Consider the following 22,811-nt stretch of genomic DNA (forward strand, 5'->3'; position numbering starts at 1 on the left):
CTAAAGGGGAATCTCGGCTAATCTATGTGGGTCACGTGAGCGAGGTGCTAGTTGGATTACCTAACACCCCCCCATGCAATGAGCTCCAGCAGTGAGTGAGAGCCACAAAGATCCAAAGCTTCCAAATCTCTCAAATCTGTAATAAAAATTAATTACAAAATCCAGATTTATTTCTTCTTTAGACTTAGCTCTGTTCACTGCAATATGGTATTTTTGCTGGCTTTACTGATAAACCTCCATATTTTCCTGTATTAATCCATCACCCCTATTGTGCTCATGAATTGAGTGTAGGGATTCATTATGAGAGCCTTCATAAGCCCATCAGCTTTATTTGCATTGCTTTCAATGTACTTGATTGAGATTTTGTCCTTTTGCATCCAGTCTCTTAGCATATAATGCCAAATCTTAATATAACATGCTCTTTGTGTTATAGCTTCAGCTTTGGCTAAGTTAATGGCTCTCTTGTTGTCAACACTTAATTTTGAGCTTCTTAGCCTTGCTGAGCCTTCACTAATTACCCCAGCATCTATTAACAGGTTGTTGATCCAAACCAGTTCACAAGCAGCTTCACTAGCTGCCAAATACTCTGCTTTAGTTGTAGATTTTGAGATGAATGTCTGGTGCTGTAATCTTCATGATATTGGAGCTCTGTTCATGGTAATAATATAGCTGCTGGTGGATTTGTATGCAGGGTTGGCTCCAGCCCAGTCAGAATCTGAACTGGCTGCTGGTTTCAAGCCTTCAGAATCCATATCCCTTTTGAAGACTATTCCTTTTGATTTTGTGCTCTTAAGATAGTGTAGAATCTGCTTGAATGCTGTCCAGCTCTCTCTATTGGGCCTGCTGTTGAATCTTGCCAGATAATTGACTGTGAATGCAATATCTGGCCTCATACATGTAACTAGAAACTGTAGAGAGCCCAGGCCTTTTCTGTAATTCATAGGTATAACCTGCTTGTCAACTTCATCTTTAAGAGTCTGATCTGATGTAAATTTGATGCTTATTTCTTTCTTCATTAGTGTTTTGGAAGATTTGCAGTCTTCCATTCCATATTTAGTCAGTAGATTCTTGATATACTGTTTCTAGTTCATAAAAAGATCTCCATTTGGCTGCTTTTGAATCTGCATGCCTAGATAATGGCTCTGTTCTGTAATCTTCTTGATCTTGAAGTGTTTCTGAAGCTTCTTGATAAGTCATTCTGTTTTGGCTTTGTTGGGTCTCATTATACAGCAGTTGTTAACATGTAGGGTTAGGTAGATTTACTTTCTCTTGTGGTAGAGTAGGCCTGCATTGTATGGAGAGATCTGGAATTCTAGAGATTTCAGATAGTCAGTAGCTGCTTGATACCAAAGTCTAGCAGCTTGCTTTAACCTGTAGAGTCTCTGGTGTAAGACCTCTACTAGATTATTCCACCTGTGCTTGAATCCAGTAGGTAGTTGAATGTATACACATTTGTCCTCTGGAAGAGTTCCATTTAGAAAGACTGTTATGAAGTTAAAGACTCTGATCTTCCAGTTCTTGGCTGTTGAGATAGCAAAGAAGGCTCTTGTTGTAGATCCACTAATAACTGCTGTATAGGTCTTCTTGTAGTAAATGCCTTCTTGCTGTTCAAATTCATATATGACTCAATGGACTTTGAATCATACTGTGCCATCTGTATTATTGAGCTTTCTATTGAATACCCATTTGCCAGAGAGAATCTGCATTTGAGGTTTCTTCTTGACTAGAATTCAGATGTCTTTCTCTTGTAATTTGGAGACTTCAACATCTAGAGCCTCCTTTCAATAAAGCTACTCTTCAGAGTATTTGGCTTTGGTGATGGATTTTGGTATATCTGTATGCATACTGAGCACTGGAAGCTCAGCTCTATTTGTCTCTTCTTTCTCTGTAGCATCTGAGAGAATTTCTTGCTCTTCACCCAGGTATGTGGGCTCTAAAGCCTCTAATTTGCTGTCTGCAAGCTTCTTTATGATTTCTGGCTTCTCCTTCACAAGATAAGCTAGTAGCTTGTGTTGCCAGCCATTCAATGGATCTATGTAATTGTACTCCTCTGGAAGTTCAACATATTTGGCTTCAGTTAGTGAATTTTTAGGGATTTGATTCAATTTCTTGTTGAATATAACATCTCACAAGATCATTATACTGTTTGTTTCTGAATCCCAAAGTCTGAGCTTGTAAATCAACCTTATACACTTGCTCTTCAGTGCAAAGGGCTATAACCTGATGGAGGACTTGTATGCTTGTCATTCACTAAGCTACCTAAAGGGGAATCTCGGCTAATCTATGTGGGTCACGTGAGCGAGGTGCTAGTTGGATTACCTAACACAGCTGCCTATTTGAGCCATGTCCAAAAAAGGAAAGTGACTCTTTCCACGTCTGATCATAGGGCGGAGGGGAAGGAACAATCCAGCAGATTCCTTCCGATTCCACCTTTGATGCTGTGTTGAGTCAGCTGAGAGTGGACTGTCAGCGAGTGAGACGGAGAGCGTGAGTGAGAGAGGGAAACGCCACTACATACAGAGTACATACATAATGCTTGGTTAAGTCCACTTCATCTCTTGACAAGAGAGCATCGACCTTGGCTGCCATTCATATACTGCTGTTTATAACAGATATTAACCCACTGCGTCTGCTCTTCCTCGCATCCCTGTGTTGCTGCTCCACAACCATGTCCCCCTGATGAAGCTGGGTATTCATTACTGAATCCAAAGACGAGCCAACTACAAACGGCCAACCTTTGCCAGAACCTTCAAGGACTCTACTTTAACCTGGGAAGCCCCCGTGGATTTGTCTGGGCCCGGTACCTAACCCTCCTGATCTTTGAGGGTTTCACATCTGGTGGAATAGAAACGTACTGCTCTAGATATGTGCCTGTGAGGCAAAACGCTTGTCAATCGATGTTTGGCTCCCTCTGTGATGGGTGCCTAGCTTATCATTCCAGTGATGATGTGAGGACGACAGACCCTGGACTGAAAAAGCCTGCAAGCGCGTGTTTTGAAATCCGCCTACGCCCTTCATTGAAGGATAGGCTAACAGACCCTCTGTAGGCTGCTCCCATGAATGTCATACCCGCGAATCTATTGTGACATCTTTGAAAAAAGTTGACTACAACTCTTCACGGGGTACTCCGCTCGTGGACACTTGATTTCGTTGATTTGCCCTTGGCTCTTTCTTGTCAGTATTTCGGGACAAGGAGACTGCCAATCGGGACGTCTGCCCTGCCGTCTCAAGGAGGAAGCCTGGCGAGCACAGTCGCCACCAATGCCAATACCACTGACTCAAGATTTCGGGGAAGATGAAGAAGTTTTGTAGACAACCGCAGTCGTTGCAGAATACGCCCAGCTATTTGCGGATGATTTGGAATGCCGCAGACGAAATTATGCCTGTATTCCGCAGCGGGCTCCCAGCAACCCTGGGCACACCCGCCTCAGAAATCCTGCGGCCACAGGTTAAATGATTATTTTTGAATCCAGAATACTCGGATCAGGTAATTTGCTCTGGTATGTTCAGGGTACTGCAATGATTCACCCCAGACTTTCCAATGATGGTCAGTTCAATAGGACGAGGATAACAATCCAGGAATGAGCGATGCCGCAGACCGGCGGCTGGTCGTCAGAATGAATCATTGCCTATTGTCTCTGATTCCAACAGTCGCCCATCGCTGTCCGCATCCTGTCACGTCACAGGACCTGTGAATGGCATTTGGACGGACAGCGCCGCAACGCGAGAATCACACGAAGTCATCTGCCCATCATGTCAGCCAGGGTTTGCCGCCCATAGGCAGAACATCAATTTTTTGTCGCAGTTTGTTCTCACACCACCTCTCTGTCTGATTCTGAGGTTTATTAATTACGGAGCAACAGGCACCAAGCCGCTAGCGTCATACGCCCTTCTTACCTTTGTTACACGACCCTGGAACAGACAAGCAAACTGGATCAACGCCACGCGCACAGACAATGATCGCAACAATTTGCTCCTGGCCAATCACCCAGCAACCGGTTGTCCCTTTGAGGCCCGGGCGGAGCTGGTCAGCCAATCACTGGTGGCTGCCAATGGCTTTTACGAAGCCGACACTGCCTTGGTTTTGAGCTTAACTGTTTTAAGAATAGTTAAGTTTCTTCCGCACATGAAAGGAACTGGTCACAGGTTGTTTGGTCACAAATGGCACAGTTCTGGTCTTTCACCTCTAAAAGCCCGGAAGGGTTGTCCTCGCCCTGCTCAGGTTCACTCTTTGTCTTTATGACTGTTTGGGCTCCTTTGCTGCTTTCCCCAGTCGCTGACACTTCTGACTTGTTGCCTTGCCTTCTTTTGCCACGTCCGCAGGGCCTTGGGTTGGACGAAGTGCAAAATTCTCAGCCCAACAGCGGCTGGGCACGCTGCCGTTCTTGGCACGGAATCAGTACCGCATTGGGCCTAGTCGGGTTTCGAATACGAGGCCAACGCATGCAAGCGAGCGCCGAGCCTGCTGAGCTTCCTGATCCGGCATAGTGCTTTGGTGTTGTGCATCATCCGCTCATGTCCGGGCGGTTTGACTTTATATCGCCAACTTGTCGGTGTTCCCGCGACTCCTTTCGCCCTGTCTGCCAAAATTGGTCATTGTCTTGTCTGTTTGATCCCAAGTGCCGCTTCTCCTTTGAATTCCATCCCCATTTCCTCCCTACCGATGCCGATAAGATAATCCAGATGATACCGATACAGTACCACACCAGCATCTCCTAAATCAACTTCCAACTCTATGTCTTTCAAAATGGACACTGCGTTGTGTTAGGGACGATTCCACGGTGATTCCCGTTCGCTGAAAGATGATGTCCACCGTGGAGAGAGGGAGCACCCTTCTCAGCAGATCCTCAAGCATGACAAGCACTATTTCAGTGAAGCGAGAAATTACACCCCAATCCTCCGTATCCGATCCTGCTCTTCATCATATCCACGACCGCCTTGACCAGCTCGACTGCAAAGTGCGAGAACTCCATTCCACCGTTCTGACAAAGAACGGTTATGTTGACCGACGAAACAAAGAAGATGAATCAATACTACGAGAATTTGACGCCCAAAGATCCCTCACATCCAAAATTGAACATGCAGTTGGCAAAACAAAAACCGACGTTAATCAGATCCGAATCGACGCCTCCCATTTGAGGACTGAAATCCTCCAGCTCAGAACCCATGTTGATGAACTCGGATCAAACGATGCACTTCTGCATAGCAATGTCAGTCGCGTACAGAACGCTGTCAACCAACTCCAACTCGATGTCCAACGGCTTCACACAAACGTGTGCACAACAGGAGCCGATGTGTGTCAAGTTCAGGCTATCGTTAGCCAGCTTCGGACGAGAATGAACCACACAGAACGGGTTCGTTTTAACTCTCTTGCACACACAGTCCACGCTCCAATCACCCCTGTACCGTTTGTTGAAGAGGATGGAACCGTTCGATGGCCAGAATTCTTCCCTAGAACTGTCTGGAAATTTTGGTGTTTAAAACGACGAAATCGGGGTGAGCATTACCTCTAAAAAAAACGCAAATGAAGTACTGATCTCCCTTCCCCCTGACTCCAGTTCACCGACTTGTTGAATTAGCGGAGTTTTACCAGTTGGAGGGATACCAATACTGGGGACGCATGCCACACCCCCATGGTTCAATATTTCCAGGAGACGGCTATTTGAGTGATTCCAGTGACTCCAGTGACCTACCATCCGATCTGACTCGCGCCGAAGCTGCCCGGCTTTATCCAGAGGCTTGCCATCAGGCTTTGGCTGCCACATTAGGTTTGGTCTATTATAAAATTCGAAATGAAGTGGGCGAAGGCCCGAATCAGCACATCATCACAACTACCCACAAACGGGCCCACGACGAAATTGGATCGATAGCCTCGGGGAAACCGAAACCAGCGAAGCTCTCTCGACGATCGAACGAAATCTCTCCAGCGGCCCTCCACAAAATCGTACCGCCAGGCTCTGCTGTTGATACTAAGTCCATTGTTTCAGAAGGCTTGGACAAGCTCGGCTGGAATGCATATGGCTCTCAAGTATCCGACGAAGCAATGAATAAACTCAAAGACATTGTTACAGACGAAGTCAATTCCCTCCTTCTCCAGGCCTTGGAACGTGGTCGTATTAAGATTCAACCAAGCCGAATGGAACGAAATCAAGCCTCACCAACAGGCTCCGCGAAGCTCAGTGCCCTATCAAGATCGCCTGGCGCGGATGGCGCTGCAAGCTCGGGTGATGAGGATATGCGAACAGTTGCTACGGAGATAATATCCCCTGTCTCTTATTCTGAAGATGGCCGTTGGGCTAAAGAATAGGAATTCGACTACCAGAGTCCCTTTCCTTCGGTATATATATTATTTTTTTTCGGTGTTTGGCGGCGTTTATCAGGCATGCTTGCTCAAGCTTTTAACACAACCATACGAGTATTTGATATGGTTCAGGAGTCTTATGGGCTACGGAGTTCATACTCTTCCTCTTCCTCGACCTTTACAATATTGGCGTCCGGCGGAAATTAGATCACGTTGATATTGTACCATAGCATGCATGATACCCCCAAGATCGCCTTATGACGGATATGACCTACTGTTCATCGACAATGGCCGGATTGGCGTCGGAGTTTCCAACCACTAGCTTCGTCTTCTCTATATCCGGCGTTTTCAATTTGCGTTCCAAGGTACCGAATACCGACATACCTATGACCTTGCTCTCTATTATCTAGTGAGATGTTCTGTTTGAATCGCGCATTTTTTTTATGGAGTTTTGTTTTGGAGTATTCTATTGTTTATGCTTTAGCTTGTTTTGTCTCATCCCACTATATACCCTCCTCGTCTATTATTCTACACCTTGGTAAAAGAAGACGGTTGCTCAGTATAGCCACATTGCTCCCAGCAAGATGGGTCATTGGCTGTGCGCGTATAGTCTTGTACTCTGGGCGTTGTTGTGTCTGATAACACCCTTAGCTACTTCGTAGATTAGTGACCGTGGGTAAATATGCTTATTAGCATATTTAACAATCCTACTCTGTGCCTTTCTAGATAACTATCATGACGCATGTAAACACAAAGCTGCCTTTGAATTTCGCCGCGACACGATGTCGTAAATTGAAGTAACCCTTGTCTGTTGTTGGATCACGCGCTCTCAGCCTCCATCTCGGATCCTTGACCTTACGACATGTTTACAGGGGCCAGGAGGGGTTTTCGGATCGTGTCGGAACATCCTTCTAAAACGGCCCTGAGCGCCTGAAACTGCGAAGTACGGATTCATGAATCCAGAAATTAAAAATGGAATAATATTTTTCAACCCTCCTAAAACTACTACATACCAATCCATATCTGACCAGAGGTCCCAAGGTTGCCCGGAGTGAAATATACCCTGACTGGCGCGTCAGGTTTCAAAAGTAAGGTACTCCGTACAAAGAGGAGAGTACAGGCTTCCCCTCGTATTATCGACAGAAGAGGAAGAGGGAAATTCGGAGAGGAACCTTGGGAGGAAGGGGAAAATCTGTACGTCGACAACCTGAAGGAAAAGAGAGGAAGAAATAAAAAGTTACAAGGTATACACGCACACACATACACACCCCCTGAAATACATACGAAGAAGGGAATCTAAACAAAGGAAAGAAAAACAGAACAGAAATACAAACCGTATGTAGGGGACACAAGAGGAAAAGAAAGAGAAAAAAAAAAAAAAAAAACAAAAAAAATAAGTGCCACTGCAAAAATGTATACATCATCCGTTTCCACATTGCGGTTTTATCAGGATAATCTGAGAAGATAATTTATTCACGCAACAACATGTACGGTGCCGGCTCTCATCGTGTCGTGGCTGGCACTCTTGTGAACGGTCTCACTGCTCTGCTGGTCGTCGGCATCAGCCTCGTGCGCACACTCATCATCATCCTCTAGGATCCTAGTTGGCAAATCACCAGGTCCGTATTGCTGACTCGATCGCTCTGGCATCGTGGAGCTGCTCACCATCGACATGGACGTGCTGGAGCGATTGTGCACGAGATCAGGCGTCGGTGGGATGCTGGAAATGCTGGAATTTCGACCGTCCGGGGTAAGGAGGTTATCACCATGTTCGCTCCCTGGACGGGAAGATGGCTCCTGGCTACCGTCTTCGTTAGGGTGGAGCTTGTTGTTTCGTTGCTCCCTCTCTTGTTTATTGGCCTCATCCTCGAGCTCAGCGTCTTGCGCGAGGTGGAGGCCTTCGACGGCAGCGGCACACTGTTCGCTGATGTTGCGGATAATGTCGGCAATAGCATCAGTCTTGGCCCGGAGATGGCGGTCTGCGACGTCGGTGATGCTAAGCTGGGAATACCGCTTGTGTTTTCCGAGGCCGAGGAGTTGGCTTTCCATCTCTGGGCTCACATCGTCGCCATCAACACTGCCGGCACGGCTTGATGCACCAAGTCTAGCGATGGATCTGCGAGCAGAAGGGGTCTTGGATCGATCACCATCGCATTCTTCGTCTTCTGGAAGATCTTCGAAGCTCTCATCAGCATATTCAGATAATTCTGGTACATCGCTGATAGACCGGATAATGTGCTCCATATGGTGATTCTGAGCGTTGATAAGGCTCCGAAGATGAAGGACCACGCGCTGGGCTTCATCGCGCTGGCGGGTAAGGGTTGTATTGGTGTGTTGAAGGGCAGAAATTTCTTTCTGGTTGCGTTGCCTCTCTCGCTCCAACTCTTCTGCAATTTCTTGCTGCAGAACAAGAGCTTCCAAGGCGTCATCGCGCTGTTTCTCAGTACCCGAAAGACGCATGGTGAGACGTGCGGCGTCGTCCTTCTGCTGGTCAATAAGTGCAGTAAGCCGACGATTCTCGCGCTTATGGCTTTCAATCTTGACTTTGAGTTCTGAGGTTTCTTTGGTGAGTTGCTCAGCGAATGCTTGGAATTTGAGGAACTGGATGGCCATGTTAGATAAATTTGTAGAGGAAATAAACGGCATTCAACCGGCGGGGGGTTTAGCGACTGACCTGCTGCTTCCACGTCTCGAGCTCTTCAACCAAGAAGTTGTTTCGTTTGTTGACCTTGGACAGTTCAGTATCCATTCTTCCTTTGAGGTTAATGAAGTCCTGCCAAGCCTCAAGAGCGTCTCTCGAGTACTGATTCCGCTCTCGAACAATTTCATTAAGATGTCTCATGGAAATCTTGGTCATCAATGGCTTCTTCACGGATCCACCAAAGATCGCCTTCACTCCAGTGTTGCGGCCCTGCTCACGGTTAGATGACGAACAACCTGACGTATGAGGGGGATCGAGCTCACCAATTTCTCACAAACATGGTCCATCACAGCCATCACTGCATCCTGGTTCCACCAGCTGGGGTCCTGGATGCTTTCCACTTCGCCTCTCATAACAATAATCTGACCGGCTGGGATCAACTTCCCTCCACCGTAGGCGGTTCGGAGATGTTGAGGCACACCGCTAGGGCTAACATCACCATTGAGCGCCTGCGTCAGGCGGTTAATCATCTTGGTTCTCTGTCCTTGGGTCAAAATATTTGGTGGGCTGGAAGTCAAGACGAAGTTACGATCCAAATCGACGACCAATGCGTCAGAAGGTGCTGCGAAGAGAGTTCGGCACTCAGCGGTAACACCCAAGATATAAGGGCCGGGCTCTTGCACCAGCTCCTTCACATGCCGAGCATGCACGACTGGGTTGTACAAGCCGCTCCATTCGTACACCCGGACGCAGAATCGAATGGTCTCGGCAGCAATTGTCAAAATGGCGGGATAGTGGCTGACAAAAATGATACGGCGCGTTGGAGAAACAGCCGCTTCAACAACACCAACGATGTTCGGGATAGACAAACAGTTGAACAGTGGCCACATGGCAAAGTTCTGGAAGCCAGTTGGCGAAGAGGGGAATTGATAGCATAGAGCATAGTCTTTCATGTCGATACGGACCAAGTCGTTAAGACGTGGCGCGGGGAAGCTCAGAATGCGCGAGACCTCCTCTGCATGGAAAAGATTTGTCGCCTTGTTCCAGTGAATCCACATTCCACGGAGATAGTCTCCCAGCAGGTTGTAGAGTGGATATCGGGACAGGAAGCTTAGACAGTACGGAATCCAGTAGGTCTCCTCTGGATTGTCATAGAAGTCGGGTTCAGTTTTCTTGCGAAGTTCTCTGATGGTCTCGGCGCGCTTCTCATCGGCGCGGGACCAGACACGCAGGGCAATGCCGTAGAGAGTGTGAGTCGAGTCCTGTTGAAGAACGAACGAATGGTGCACGCAATGAGGCTGGCTCTTGCCAGTGCAGATTTCAACGTCGTGAGGGAAACAGGCCTGTTCATCGATCAGTACATGTCTCATAGAGAGAGAAAGAAAAAGTCGCCCCATCACACAGTGCCTGTGGAGTTCCTTTCCTTTCCACTTACCCTCATTGCCGCATGTAATGCCCTTGCAATCTCATTATCCTGTTCCAATCGCGGGCTGCTTCCCAGAATCTCTGGGAGCCAAAACTGGCCGACCGCTCCCTTCATATGGCCGATCTTTCCCTGGGACGGTGGAGGGGCCTTAACCCATTGAGAAGGCTCACGTCCCACCCCACAGACCATGTAGGCGTGGGTGAGGGTCTTGGGAATCCTCTGGGCGGGCTTCATGTTCAGGGTTGAAGGAATGGGCTGCGTGATGCGCGAGTGCAGAGAAGAAGTGCGGCTGGGGATGACCAGCGAGCTGTCTCCCTGGTCGCCACGAGTGAGGGGACGGTCGCGGGTTGAGGGACGAACGAAGGAGGGGTGGTCTCTCAATGAAGGCGCCATTGCTGACAAAAATGGCTGGATGATCGACTGTTAAACAAACGGTGATAGTGCGACTCGGGCACTATGTATGTATGTGTGTGTATATATGTGTTGTGTATGTGTACAAACCTTCAGCCGGTATACCCTTGGGAGACTTTGACCGGATGGGAGAACCTGCACCCAGTTTTCACCTGAAGCTCGAGAAGGACAAAAAACGGTATAAGGAACCAACAAACACAATTGAAATCGAGATAAGAGCTCTCTGCCAGAGTGACAAATGGGGGGGGAGGGAGTTGGAAGAGACGAAGGGTACCTCGACAGGTTAGTCCAAACAAGGCCTGTTAGGGTGTATTCTGTGTCTCTCTCTATCTCTCCCTATTAACGAACGATAGCGACAAGCAGTGAAATGCCTCGCTGCGAGCTCCAGGCTGCGGTTTAGGACACGAGAGGACACCTCATCCGTCACTGCTTCATCGAGATCAATTTAACAGCGGGATTGGCAGAAAGGATTGAACATGCAAGAGGGATAGTAGAAGGAAGACGACGACGACGACGAGGGATGAGAGAGAGGGAGAGGAGAGGAGAGGATATAGATCCGGGATGGGAGGAGAAGGGGGGGCGCCGCAAGAAAAGTGCGGCTTTTTGGGGGGAAGACGGCGAGCGGACAGGGGGCAACAGGGAGAGCTAAGGCTTGACCCGGCCGCACCCACTCCAAGCAAGGGGAAAAAGCAACAAAATGGCCTCGACCGACGGCACTTTAGCAGCCCTCTCGCTCGCATCGCTGCATCCCACGGCCCTGCGCTAGCCACCGACGCGGCCGCAAACCTACGCTCCAAGCAGCCAATGATCCGTGATCGCGAGCCCACTGCTCATCTCCAGCGACATGCTCCACCCGGGCCATCCGCTGCCCTCCAGAAAGGAAGAAGAAAAAAAAAAAGGGCAGCGGGAAAGGCAAAAAAAAAAGTGAGTTTAGAACAAAACCTCCTCGGCCATGGCACCAGGCTAACGACTGCTATCCCCGTTGATTCGTCACATTCTAAGATGAGACTCCGCTCCTGGGCTTTCGTGACATCCGACGTCTGAAACTCTCACATCCCACGATCAGTCGCGGGCGGTTGAAACTCGATCGCTCCAAAACACCATCGTTGAGCTGAGGGTGGCCGATCTGTTTTGGAGTGGTAGTTTCTGAAGGACAGCAAGAGGTGCATCGTTCGTGCGAGTTTTTCTTACGGCCCAGTTCGGCGAGCCGGTGTTTCTCTCCTCTTTTCCTCTCTCTCTCTCTCTCTCTCTCGCTCTCTCGAACGCCGAGAGGAACGATAGATCAGCATTCTTCCCCACCCGCAATCTGCGGCCCTTCGACCCAGAGGAACTTGTTTTCTCGAAATCATAGTTTTTGCTCTATGTTCTGGCGTGGGTCTCCCAAGGTGCCTGGTCGCCCGCCTTTTAACCATGGTTCTTCCCGAACTGCCGGTAAGTCAATTCAAATAATGGGAACGGATCAAGGGACTGGACTGCTGTCAATGCAACTCCGCATTATGTGGATGTTTATCTCGGCTCGGTTCAGGCGTCAACTATCCTCGGGCGGGATCTCGAAAGTACGTACGATAATACGGAGTAAACCCAAGGTGCAACTGCTAGCGACGGAGAGAGGTTCCTGGTTCCTTGAAAAGCGTGGCAGCACCTGGCCAATACCAGTCCGATTATATCGCACTTGACAACCTATCCCTGCTCGACAGAAGAGTCTGCAGCTGCGCAGCTGCCGCTGTATAAAAATGAGGAGTCGATCATCTGATCCTGCTACTCCGTAGCTATGCATTATTATTATTATTATTCATCGAGCAGCTTGTTGCTTTGACCTCTTCCAGCTCCCTGGATTGACTTTGGTTCAAGTAGCCGGGGGTTGGGGAGCGACGATGTGCGGCATTTCGCAACCTTCTCCTCTTCGTCTCTTTATTCCATGGGATCATCGCCAAGCAGGGTTGATTGATCCTTTCCAACTCTAGAAACGTCTCAAGAAACGATCTCTATTCCCTGGCTATGATGGAGGAGAGAAAAATGCTCAAATAACTCCATAAACAAAATATCGCTCCAAACCCCAGTTGGCGGAAATAGCCTTTGGCAAACAAAAATAGGGGGCCGAAACGCAAACAATTTACATACACGAAGTGCAGAGTACTCCGTACATGAGCTTCGAATACAACCTACGATGAGGGCAAGGTTCATTGCCATCTCCTTGGATTATCCTTCGTCCTTTTGGACAGAGTATATATGTCCGTTGGTAGAGTATATGAACCAGAGTGTGAGGTTACTCCATTTACGATCGAGTCGACCGCCGTACCTCAATGGAGTCTCTGAGCCAACCGTGATTCGATATTTGCACACCGCTCCAATTAAAAAAAAAAAAAAAAAACTGCAACCCCAGCTTATTCTCTCTCTCCATAACTAATAGTATCCTGCGGCAATCCTCGTTGGATTGGGGATTCCGGCGACACTCTCAAAGAAAATGGAGATCGGTGAGAATATCGAAAAAATCGATCAGTCTGGAGTAAAATGATCGACCGCGTTTTTGCGACCGAATTCGCGGAAGAGCCGGTATCAGGAATTCACACGACGTAGGCTGCATTTATCTTCAGAATATCAACTATCGAGATACTCTGTACTTAGATGCCATAGAGGTCCCCAAGACGGGATCTTGTTGAATTCCTGAGGCAGATGTGTGGCTGGCTGATCGCACAGTGCCGCCGCTATCGCAGCCTTGTAGCAATTATCGGTCAATCGATCGATCGCATCGAGAGGAAAATGGCAAGATTTGGCTTTTGGTTGGACTCTCATCCACCAAAACTCTGCCGAAACTTAAAAAAGCCCAGCCGAACGAAAATAGCAAAATAATGTCATCGTGAAGTGAACCCATAGTTAATTAACAGTTACAAACTTGAATCAACAAAAATTCACGCTGTGAAGCCCCACACTGTTCAAGTGAATCTAGCTGAACCCGAGACAGGGCAAAAACAAGGTGCATATTTTTCTGCCGTCGCGAATCGGATTCACACCCAAGCTTCGAAAACATGGCCGGGGCATCTCTCTCCGAGCTATGCACGATCTGGTAAGCTCGTCCTTTGTCTGTCTATCGTGGTTTTGTCCATGATCTGACATCCTTGAATACGTGCAGCCACACCAACCTCCCCAAGTACACCTGTCCACGCTGCTCAACCCGCACCTGCTCACTACCTTGCTCCAAGCGCCACAAGCTCTGGTCGCAGTGCTCCGGCGTCCGCGATCCAGCGGCCTATCTCAAGCGCAAAGAACTCGCAACGCCCGCCGCTTTCGACAAGGATTTCAACTTCATCACCGGGATCGAGCGCTGCCTGGAACGCGCGGATCGAGATGCAGAGAATCGAGGGATCATGCTGGAAGATGAAGAGAGGAGCAAGAAGAAGAGACGGACGGGGGAGTTTACAAAGGGAGAGGCATTGCTGAGGCGCATCGAAGAGAGTGGGGTGGATGTGATAAGAGCGCCGAAGGGGATGTCGAGAAGTAGGCAGAATATGTCGCAGTGGCATAAGAAGTACGTCTCGCTCTGGCCCTGGTGCCGACTCCGGCTTGTGCCTTGGAGTTCTGTTGCATGATCTCGTTGTAGCTACTGACAGTCGTGGTTTAGGCATAAGTGCGTGAATTGGACAGTAGAGTGGATCTTCCCGGACGGGCAAAAGACGATTACTAGATGTCTTGAGACGATCACGATTGGGACTGCTTTTTCGAGGACCCCTTACGCGAAGGAGCATGACCTCGTTGAAAAAGAGCAGACAAGCAAAGCCGAGCCCATGCGATCAATTCCAAGTTCAGATTCAAAAGAAGAACCCGAGCCACGACCCGAGCTTGACGCTGGGAAAGAGATCACTGGAGAAGCTTCTCGCGATGGGGGAGAGCGTTCTCGTACCCTCACACCCGAGAAATCTCTACCTCTTACCGGACAATCAAACCCGGAACAACTGTCCACGAAGACTGAGGATCAAAATACCAGTACGAATGAGAAGGGTACACCGAAAATCAGCCCCGAAATTCACCTTTACCTCCACCGGCCCCGAACGCGCGCCAATATACCAGTTCTCGCCCCCCTCCCTGCATCAGTGACTTTATCCGAAGCTCTCAGAGGCAGGAAGGTCCTTGAATTTCCAACACTATACGCCTTATCTCTCCCTCCCGATCAGCTCGCTGGTGGAGAATATATGCTTGAAGCAGACTATCTGGCGCAATACGGAGCGGAGGAGAAAATGGCAGAAGAGCAAGGGAACAGTGACGGTCAAGTGGTCGGCCAATATATGGCGGATGAAGCCCAGAAGCTGGAAAATGTCGACGAGTCCAAGGTCTTGGAAGTTTTGAATAAAGATCTAGGTGGCGAAGAGTGACCATTGTTATGTCGCTGAGTCCATCACTGTCTGATTATGATGGTATGGCTTGCGACATATGATGTTGGCTCTGTGACTACCTCTGCATTCTATACCCTGCTTTTGTCCCATCTTGGCAAAAGGGTTGGATCGGGTAATAGTTCACGAATGCCTAATGGCGAGCTTCCATGAGGGTAAAGAATGCCAAATTTGCAACTTCTGCCCTTTATCTAAAGTTTTACTATTTATAATAGTTATCATAAATTCTCAGCACGTTCGATTGAGGCTCAATGCAATCCAAGGATATATATGATGTAATCCTGTTTACACATCGCGTTTAAACGTTTAATCAATGACCCGAAAGGTATGCTGGATGGGAGTAGGTCTAAGTCATCTATCCCATTGCTCTAAGCCAGCTTCCCTGGAACAAACGGGTGACCGGCACTCAATCCTCCACAGACTGCCCAGGCCTGTCCGTTCACGTAGCTGCTCTCATCACTGCCTAAAAACAACGCCGCTCTTGCAATTTCATCCGCAACAGCACCTCTCCGCAGAGGGTTCAATTGGCCGATCTTCTTCTCCGTACCCCTTGCCCGCGCCATGTCGTACATGCCTTTCGTCATACCTGTCTCAACCACGCCTGGGCAGAGGGCGTTTACACGGATTCCAGTACCGGCGAGCTGGAAGGCGCAGGTTTGTGCGAGCGAGACAACGGCGGCTTTGGATGCGGAGTAGTCTGTTGAGCCGGCGTTGGAGCGAAGACCGGCGACGGAGGCGGTGAGGATGATGCTACCTGACGGGTAGGGTTTGGAGGCAGAGGTGGTCTGCATTGCGAGAGCGGCGTATTTGGTTGCGAGGAAGGGGCTGGATAAAATGTGAGTTTGGCATTGACCAAAAAAAACAAAAAAAAAAACTAATTCTTTGTTTTATTTGGTTATGAGATGTTTGGATACGCACCCCTTGGCATTTGTTTCCATTGTCTTCATGAAATCATCTCCGGTGATTTCGGTGAAGATCTTGGGCTGGCCGACGATGCCTGCGTTGGCGAACATGATATCCAGCCGACCGTATCTCTGCATGGCCTCGTCGACGACGGCTTTAACCTGCTCTTCATTTCCTGCGTCGAATTGGCGAGCGTGGATGTCGACGTTTGGATAGAGGGATTCGAGCTCCCGCTTGTGCACGTCGAGATAGGTGGAGGAGAAGTCGCAGATGAAGACCGCTTTGGCGCCATTACGGGCAAATTGGTGGGCAGAGGCGCGGCCAATGCCGATGGGCGAGTTGGTCCCGGTGACGATGACGACTTTGCCTTTGCAGCGACTGTTATTATCATATCAGTGAGTGTAAGATGTCAAGGCCGTTGCAGAAGTGTATACGTACGGTCCCACGGAATCGGGAGCAACCTCCCTGATGCGAGGAATGTTTTCGAAGGTGCCGGCGTCGGGTATGCCCTCGACGAGCTGCTGGCTCAAGGCCTGTAGCCTCCTTTTCGCAACGGCAGTCATATCGAAGAAGCCTGGAAAGTTACAGGGCAGAAGTGGGACAGCACCGGGAAACGAGAGAAAATGACCAAAAGGAAGGGCTATGAATCCTCAACCGGAATCTTTCCAATGGCTATATGAACAGAAGACGGTTGCCGGCAGCATGGAGGGCGCGCCAGTTCGGTGCTGCTGACGAGTGACACGGAGAGCTGCGTCCGCTCGTTTCGCCGCGCTTGAACGGCTGAACTGCGCTCGAACTTCCGAGGTTCAACGAGCAGAAGACGAACCTTAATAAACATAATCACGCTAGTCCTAGTCTGGCTAGCGCAGAATATTGTTATATAATCTCGGATAAATATAGATCCATTTCTTGGCGTTTCAGCCCACGTGTCACGTCATCGCCCGAAGCGGAAAGGCGGCTGATCAGTCAGCAGCGGTCGCCCGCGATGACGAGATGATACATGATGCGTCAAGGACTGCCAGTTCATTGTTGCTGTGATCCTTTTTGCTCGCTGTGTCTCCAGGCCTGTGTCACTCTCTTCCTCGACGGTTTGCGTCCAGGTGGCCTCAAAGGACTTTCCGCCAGCAGAGTGAGCAAGCGTTGACTGGCCCTTCAATGATTCTAAAATTGCTTTCAGAAGCAGGGTTTCTTACGGACCACCCCCCTAAAATTGCGCTCTAGACCTTTTTTTTTTTTTTCCCACATCCTCGCCAGCTTTTTGCAGGAAGATATATCGGATAGAAAAAGGCATAAGGATGCTTACAATCTCAGGAAGACAGGGACTTGACTGATACACCAGTTCTTTTCCGTCTCGCCCCTCTTCACAGCACCATTCATGCATAGCAGAGGAAATCCTACTCGCTTCTCCTCTTGAGAGCAATTATGGCCGAGCCAATCGTCCGCCCTGCTAACAGCCAAAAGCGATCGTCTTCACAGACCTCTACATCGTCTCGGAGGAGCCAGAAAGCGAAAACTCTTCGGGGAAAACCACCGCAACGACTTTCGACATGTTCCTCTACCCAGTCGACTGACCTTACCTCTTTCCCTTCCTTATCTCCAGATAGATCACCGGCGGGTTTCTACGGCGAGCCTGCAATAAATCACGCCCTGAGCCAGGCATTATTGCTAGAGGATGATACACGGACCCAAGGAGCAGAGCGTGGACGCAAAGCTACCCTTGCTGGCCTCACAACGAGCCTGCCTCAGGTTGCCGGTCGGGCTGCCTTGTTCAGCGACTCTGTCCCGTTTCAAGACGTGCCGGGCTCGCTCCACCTTGCCGGTGACGACCATATTGAACGGCTCATTGCTCGTACAGGTGCCATAAAACTGGTGAGACAGTTTGCGAGGGATCTCGCCCTGCGGGATGCTGAAATATCGGCACTGCGGCTCCGCGCCGACGAAAGGGAGCGTGAACTGAAAAAGATGCTTCGTGAAATGGAAGTTTCGAATCAAGATATTGAACGTCGCCTCTATGTGCTTGAGAACCCGGCGGGCAAACAGGAAGCTGACCGTGGGTCTGATCAAAAAGCCTCGTCGACTGAGCAGCGGAGTCATACCGTCACTATCGACCACATGATGAACCAAGCTATGCTCGATGATGTTGGTGGCCTGATTCTTGATGCTACAGCATATGATAAGGGAAAGGACGATTTACAGGCGACTATCCGTCCCAACCGCGTTGACGGCGATACACGATCTCGCAATTCGAGCCTACGATCTGTCAAGAAGCCAGTCGTTGCCACGCGTGGATGGCAGGACTACATTTGGGGAAGTAGGGCTCCTAGCCGCAAGACTAGTGGAGCAAGTAGCGTGATCAGTGACACTGGGGAGAGAGACGATGAACCGGCGATTCGCGTGCCACAATCCCGTGTGCCTAGCGGTCCGGGTCGTCGTAAGGCTTTGGATTCGGATTTGTTTCTACCGCCTGAGGCTGACTCCACGCCCACTATACTTACGGAGCCAGATAACTTGAAGCCGGGTGATGGTGACGATAGCAGCATCCGTTCAAAGCGGTCAGCAAGGTCCGTAACTTCTTGGACTGTGAAGCTGTTCGCAGGAAACCACCAAGCGAGCAAAGATGGCGGGACAGTTCGTAGTCGAGCAAGATCTGATACTCCAGACTCTTTGAACCGGAGCTCATCACCCGCAATGCCGCCAAAGGCAGCTGGTTCTGCTGTGGCGGCTTTAAAACGTATAAACGGCGGTACCGGTGTCCAGTCACTGTCCGGAAGGTCCTCTGCGGCGTCCAGCATTCGTGGCTCGAACAAAAGTGCTATTATTACTACTACTTCTTCAGCTTCACGACGAAATACTGTTCAAACGGTCGCTCTAGAACAGAGAAGTGCGAAGGGCGATTCGACACATCTTGGCCCAGTTGAAATGGACGCCATCCTTCCGATGGAGTCTCGCCCCCCAACACTCACTCATATCTACAACGATTACAATCCGGGGGAACTGCTCACCGATCGTTTTGGGTTTATCTATGACCAACGAAGGAATAGACGACAAAAGGAGGCTAGCAGCGAATGTATAAAGCAGGTTAATAATAAAGACGTCAGTGGCTCTCAAAAAGGGAACCAGAAAAGCTCGGAAGATGCTGAAGGTGAGAGTACAGCTGCCAATGAATGGCAGGATTATCTCAAGGTTGCCACGAAACCAACTGAACTCCTCTCTCACACCCCCGCCGCTGGTCTGATTATTGTAGTAGAACCTACAAAACCTCGCTCTTCGTCAGTCACCATTGGAAAAGATGGATCTCTCTCGGTGGTTCACTCAAGCCCTCAACTTTCTACCCTTACATCAACGGTCGTAGAAACATATGGTGAATTTGCAGGAACGCCCACTGAATCTCAAGCTTTAGAACCAGCAACATCAGAGCAAGAGCCGGTGAGACTGCTGCTCCAGCGTTTGACAGATCTTCACGATTCTTCTCAGCGAGAACGGACCGTCAAATGGAATGAGTTCATGCGCAAAGTTCGTGCCGAGCGACGGAAAGAAGGTGAAGCTGCGGCTGCTTCGGCAGCCCAAGACCGCTCCAATATTTCTCTTGACATGCCCGAAGTTGCCATTGCGGATGGAGAGGTAGTTGGCATATCAGGTTTGGGAAATAAAGGCAAGGTCGGTCGCGCAAAGTGGCGGGAATTCAGAACGCTTGTCCTTGGGGGTATTCCAGTTGCATATCGTGCCAAAATTTGGGCCGAATGTAGTGGAGCCTCTGCAATGCGAGTTCCTGGATATTACGAAGATCTTGTCAAAGAAAGCTCAAACCACGATGCAGACCCGAGCATCATTGCACAAATTGACATGGACATCAATCGGACCTTGACAGACAATGTATTTTTCCGAAAGGGCCCAGGTGTTGCGAAGTTGAAGGAGGTTCTCCTTGCGTACTCGCGACGCAATCCGGAAGTGGGATATTGCCAGGGGATGAACTTAATTGCTGGCTCTTTGCTGTTGATTATGCCTACTGCGGAAGATGCGTTTTGGGTTCTGACTTCTATTATTGAGAAGATATTCCCTCCCCATTACTATGACCACGGTTTGGTTGCCTCCCGCGCAGACCAGCAGGTGCTTCGACAATATGTGGCCGAAATTCTACCTAAATTATCCTTGCACTTGGATGACCTGGGCATAGAACTTGAGGCTCTGACGTTTCAATGGTTCCTTTCTGTTTTCACGGACTGCTTGTCTGCCGAAGCATTGTATCGTGTTTGGGACGTGGTGCTGTGCCTTAGTGCCCCAGCGATGTATATCCCTCCCACTGCACCACAGCCTCAGAAACTCTCTACCGCGGATTCCAGCAACGGCAATGCCTTATCCGCGCCCGGTACACTTACCAATCCGACACCCACCTCAACGGCACCGTCTGTCTCCGAAAACGAAGTGTCCAACAACACCGGTGGTGGTAGCACATTCTTATTTCAAGTCGCATTGGCTCTTCTCAAGCTCAATGAGCAGCAGTTACTGAGTACCTGTTCCACTCCCGCTGCAATCTATACGTACATCAATCACCAGATGACAAATCACGCGATTAGCATCGACGGCCTTATTGAGGCCAGCGATGCTCTACGGAATGTCGTCAGGAGGGAAGACGTACTTGCACGACGAGCTGCTGCCATGAAAGCCATGATTGCAGCCAAGCCATCGCCAGGGTCAAATAGTCAACGCTCCGTTGACGGCGATGACTCGACAAAGGTATCAGACTGTGGAAATGTTTAGATATAAATTCGCTCCTTAAGATGTTTTTCTATTTATATATTTTCCTTTGTTGTGTTGCATTTGACGGGTGTTCATTCCATAGCATTAGCCATACAAGATACCCACTCCTTTGGCTTCAATTTGTGTGATAACATGGTGATTCCTTCCTGTACTTTCTTCAAGGCTTTCGCTCCGATGTTTATATATATTCACCTCTCTGAATTTGGGTGGCAGTACATACTCGACTTAATACACATTCCTTTATCCCTCACATCTACTATAACACTCTTCTTGCGAGCTGCATTCTCTTGGGTGACTAGGCAACGATGTCTTGAAACCTACGCGATTCTTGACTAACCCATGCCTTGAATGACCTCCTTTCTCCCAGGCGACAAGGCGCACAGCACTTTCTAACTGATCTTTGGGTTCACTTAGAGTGGACGAGGAATCACACGGCGTCCAGGATTCCACGGCAGCCTACTTTCATGTATCCAAAGCAAGGCGGAATTCCCTGCTTGTTGCCATGGACAACACCTGCTAAAGTTCCTTCCCCATTCCTGGAGATACGGGCATGGGATTTGATTTCCCAAACACCCTAAAACTAACCCAAATATTTCATTACCCAACTGATTCTACCGCAGGTACAAAAAGCTGCGCTATTATTACTTCTGGCCCTTTTCTTCCTCGCTCTAGTTTCATTCTCTTTTAAGTTTTAGAAGCTATTCGGTTATTGGGAATCATTTTATCACGGGATTACATTTAACTACATTCATATCTTTACTTGCATTCTTGGTCCAAAAGACATTCTTTCATCCTCATGAACGGGCATGCCGAATCTCGTGTCTCTGCCGGTGGAGATTATCCTATGTATTTCGGACAACATTGGCATATCCAATCTCAACAGCCTCGTTCAGTCTTGTGTCAGATTCTATTACATCCTCAATAAGGATCTATACAAGCTCGGCTCACTCAAAGGACTCGGCCTCCACCACGTTGCAAAAGAAGGTCAGATCTCAGGAGCCATGAAGCTCCTATCCACAGGCTCAGACATCGACCTGATGATTTTGGTCCCCTTAAGGCTTGTTCCTCTCACCGAAATGACAACGGCCCCATCTGTTTCATCTGTCAGAGCCGCAAGTATAGAAAGGGCCGGCTACACATGACTCCACTGCACTGTGCTGCCATGTACGGTCAACTAGAAATGGTGCGATTCCTCATTGACCACGGTGCCAACATCGACAAGTCATGGGCTAGTAGGGCATCACCCGTCTACTTAGCGGCCTTATATGCCTACCCGAATATCACAAAAATGCTTTTGGATGCTGGCGCTTCCATGGCTACTAAAGGCCCGGGCGTTGCCTCGCTTCTTTCCTGCGCTGCCACAGGAAAGTCAGAGTCAGAAGCCATCATGCGACGCAGAGCGCACACGGTTAAAGTTGTGCTTGATGCCGGTGCGCCGTTTGAGGCTTTTCAAAACGAAATACCACTTCGCGAAAGGTTCCTATTTATATCTTCTGATAACGAGCTGGTTAACGCCCAGGTGCGCCCTGATAGCGACTCTCATGCCCTTCTGGGATCCGCGGATATGTATGATGACAAGACCCGCGATCGTTTGCAGAAGATTGAATCCGAGGTATACGCAAGCGAGGTGGCGAGTAATCGTTCGAAAGAGGCCCCTCGGCGGATAAAACCGTCGGAATGTGTGTTTCCAGATTCGATTTGGGACCTTGATAAGGAGTTGGAAATGCCGTCATTGGCAGATCCCGGAGAATTTTCGGAACCCGATGAGACGCTGCTGGATGAAATGGCACTTAGCCCTGGTAGTACTGGAGAAACACAGTCCCAAGACAGTGGTCGATTCATGCAACATACAGTAGGGAGCGACGAGGACTTGGGGTCAGATTGGGGCACGAGACTGCCATCATACTTAAGCCGAAATTGAAAAACTTGCTGTCAAACCTGAAATCTAGGCCATATTTGTTCGTTGGTGGGTGGCTGGTGTTACAA

General features: G+C 49.1%; 7 protein-coding genes across 7 annotated transcripts; 5 read left to right on the forward strand and 2 right to left on the reverse strand.

The window, feature by feature from the left end:
- Positions 1-3,695: 3,695 nt before the first annotated feature.
- Positions 3,696-4,488, forward strand: CIMG_12891 (uncharacterized protein; the record flags this gene model as incomplete). Its single annotated transcript, XM_004445914.1, has 3 exons — positions 3,696-3,765; positions 3,864-4,222; positions 4,324-4,488. 3 exons carry the CDS (start codon positions 3,696-3,698, stop codon positions 4,486-4,488), a joined length of 594 nt encoding a protein of 197 aa, XP_004445971.1.
- A 93-nt stretch (positions 4,489-4,581) lies between these two features.
- CIMG_00246 (uncharacterized protein) lies at positions 4,582-7,068 on the forward strand. The gene is made up of 2 exons (XM_001246474.2): positions 4,582-5,496; positions 5,559-7,068. The coding sequence occupies exons 1-2, from the start codon at positions 4,803-4,805 to the stop codon at positions 6,305-6,307; spliced, it is 1,443 nt and encodes a 480-aa protein (XP_001246475.1). The 5' UTR covers positions 4,582-4,802; the 3' UTR covers positions 6,308-7,068.
- Positions 7,069-7,713: 645 nt separating this feature from the next.
- On the reverse strand, positions 7,714-10,761 carry CIMG_00245 (DENN domain-containing protein; the record flags this gene model as incomplete). The annotated part of the gene is made up of 4 exons (XM_001246473.2): positions 7,714-8,902; positions 8,976-9,212; positions 9,266-10,285; positions 10,378-10,761. The coding sequence occupies 4 exons, from the start codon at positions 10,759-10,761 to the stop codon at positions 7,775-7,777; spliced, it is 2,769 nt and encodes a 922-aa protein (XP_001246474.1). The 3' UTR covers positions 7,714-7,774.
- A 2,947-nt stretch (positions 10,762-13,708) lies between these two features.
- CIMG_00244 (HIT finger domain-containing protein) lies at positions 13,709-15,443 on the forward strand. Its single transcript, XM_001246472.2, has 3 exons — positions 13,709-13,843; positions 13,910-14,305; positions 14,399-15,443. The coding sequence occupies exons 1-3, from the start codon at positions 13,806-13,808 to the stop codon at positions 15,144-15,146; spliced, it is 1,182 nt and encodes a 393-aa protein (XP_001246473.1). The 5' UTR covers positions 13,709-13,805; the 3' UTR covers positions 15,147-15,443.
- Positions 15,444-15,485: 42 nt separating this feature from the next.
- CIMG_00243 (3-oxoacyl-(acyl-carrier-protein) reductase) lies at positions 15,486-16,853 on the reverse strand. Its single transcript, XM_001246471.2, has 3 exons — positions 16,506-16,853; positions 16,083-16,445; positions 15,486-15,989 (listed from the first exon to the last, which is right to left on the reverse strand). The coding sequence occupies exons 1-3, from the start codon at positions 16,628-16,630 to the stop codon at positions 15,533-15,535; spliced, it is 945 nt and encodes a 314-aa protein (XP_001246472.1). The 5' UTR covers positions 16,631-16,853; the 3' UTR covers positions 15,486-15,532.
- Positions 16,854-17,489: 636 nt separating this feature from the next.
- Positions 17,490-20,825, forward strand: CIMG_00242 (TBC domain-containing protein; the record flags this gene model as incomplete). Its single annotated transcript, XM_001246470.2, has 1 exon — positions 17,490-20,825. The coding sequence occupies one exon, from the start codon at positions 17,490-17,492 to the stop codon at positions 20,823-20,825; it is 3,336 nt and encodes a 1,111-aa protein (XP_001246471.2).
- An 806-nt stretch (positions 20,826-21,631) lies between these two features.
- On the forward strand, positions 21,632-22,746 carry CIMG_10511 (uncharacterized protein; the record flags this gene model as incomplete). Its single annotated transcript, XM_001246469.2, has 2 exons — positions 21,632-21,941; positions 22,004-22,746. 2 exons carry the CDS (start codon positions 21,632-21,634, stop codon positions 22,744-22,746), a joined length of 1,053 nt encoding a protein of 350 aa, XP_001246470.2.
- Between the last annotated feature and the right edge of the window lie 65 nt (positions 22,747-22,811).

The sequence above is a fragment of the Coccidioides immitis genome (assembly GCF_000149335.2).
Source record: "Coccidioides immitis RS genomic scaffold supercont3.1, whole genome shotgun sequence".
Lineage (NCBI taxonomy): Eukaryota > Fungi > Ascomycota > Eurotiomycetes > Onygenales > Onygenaceae > Coccidioides > Coccidioides immitis.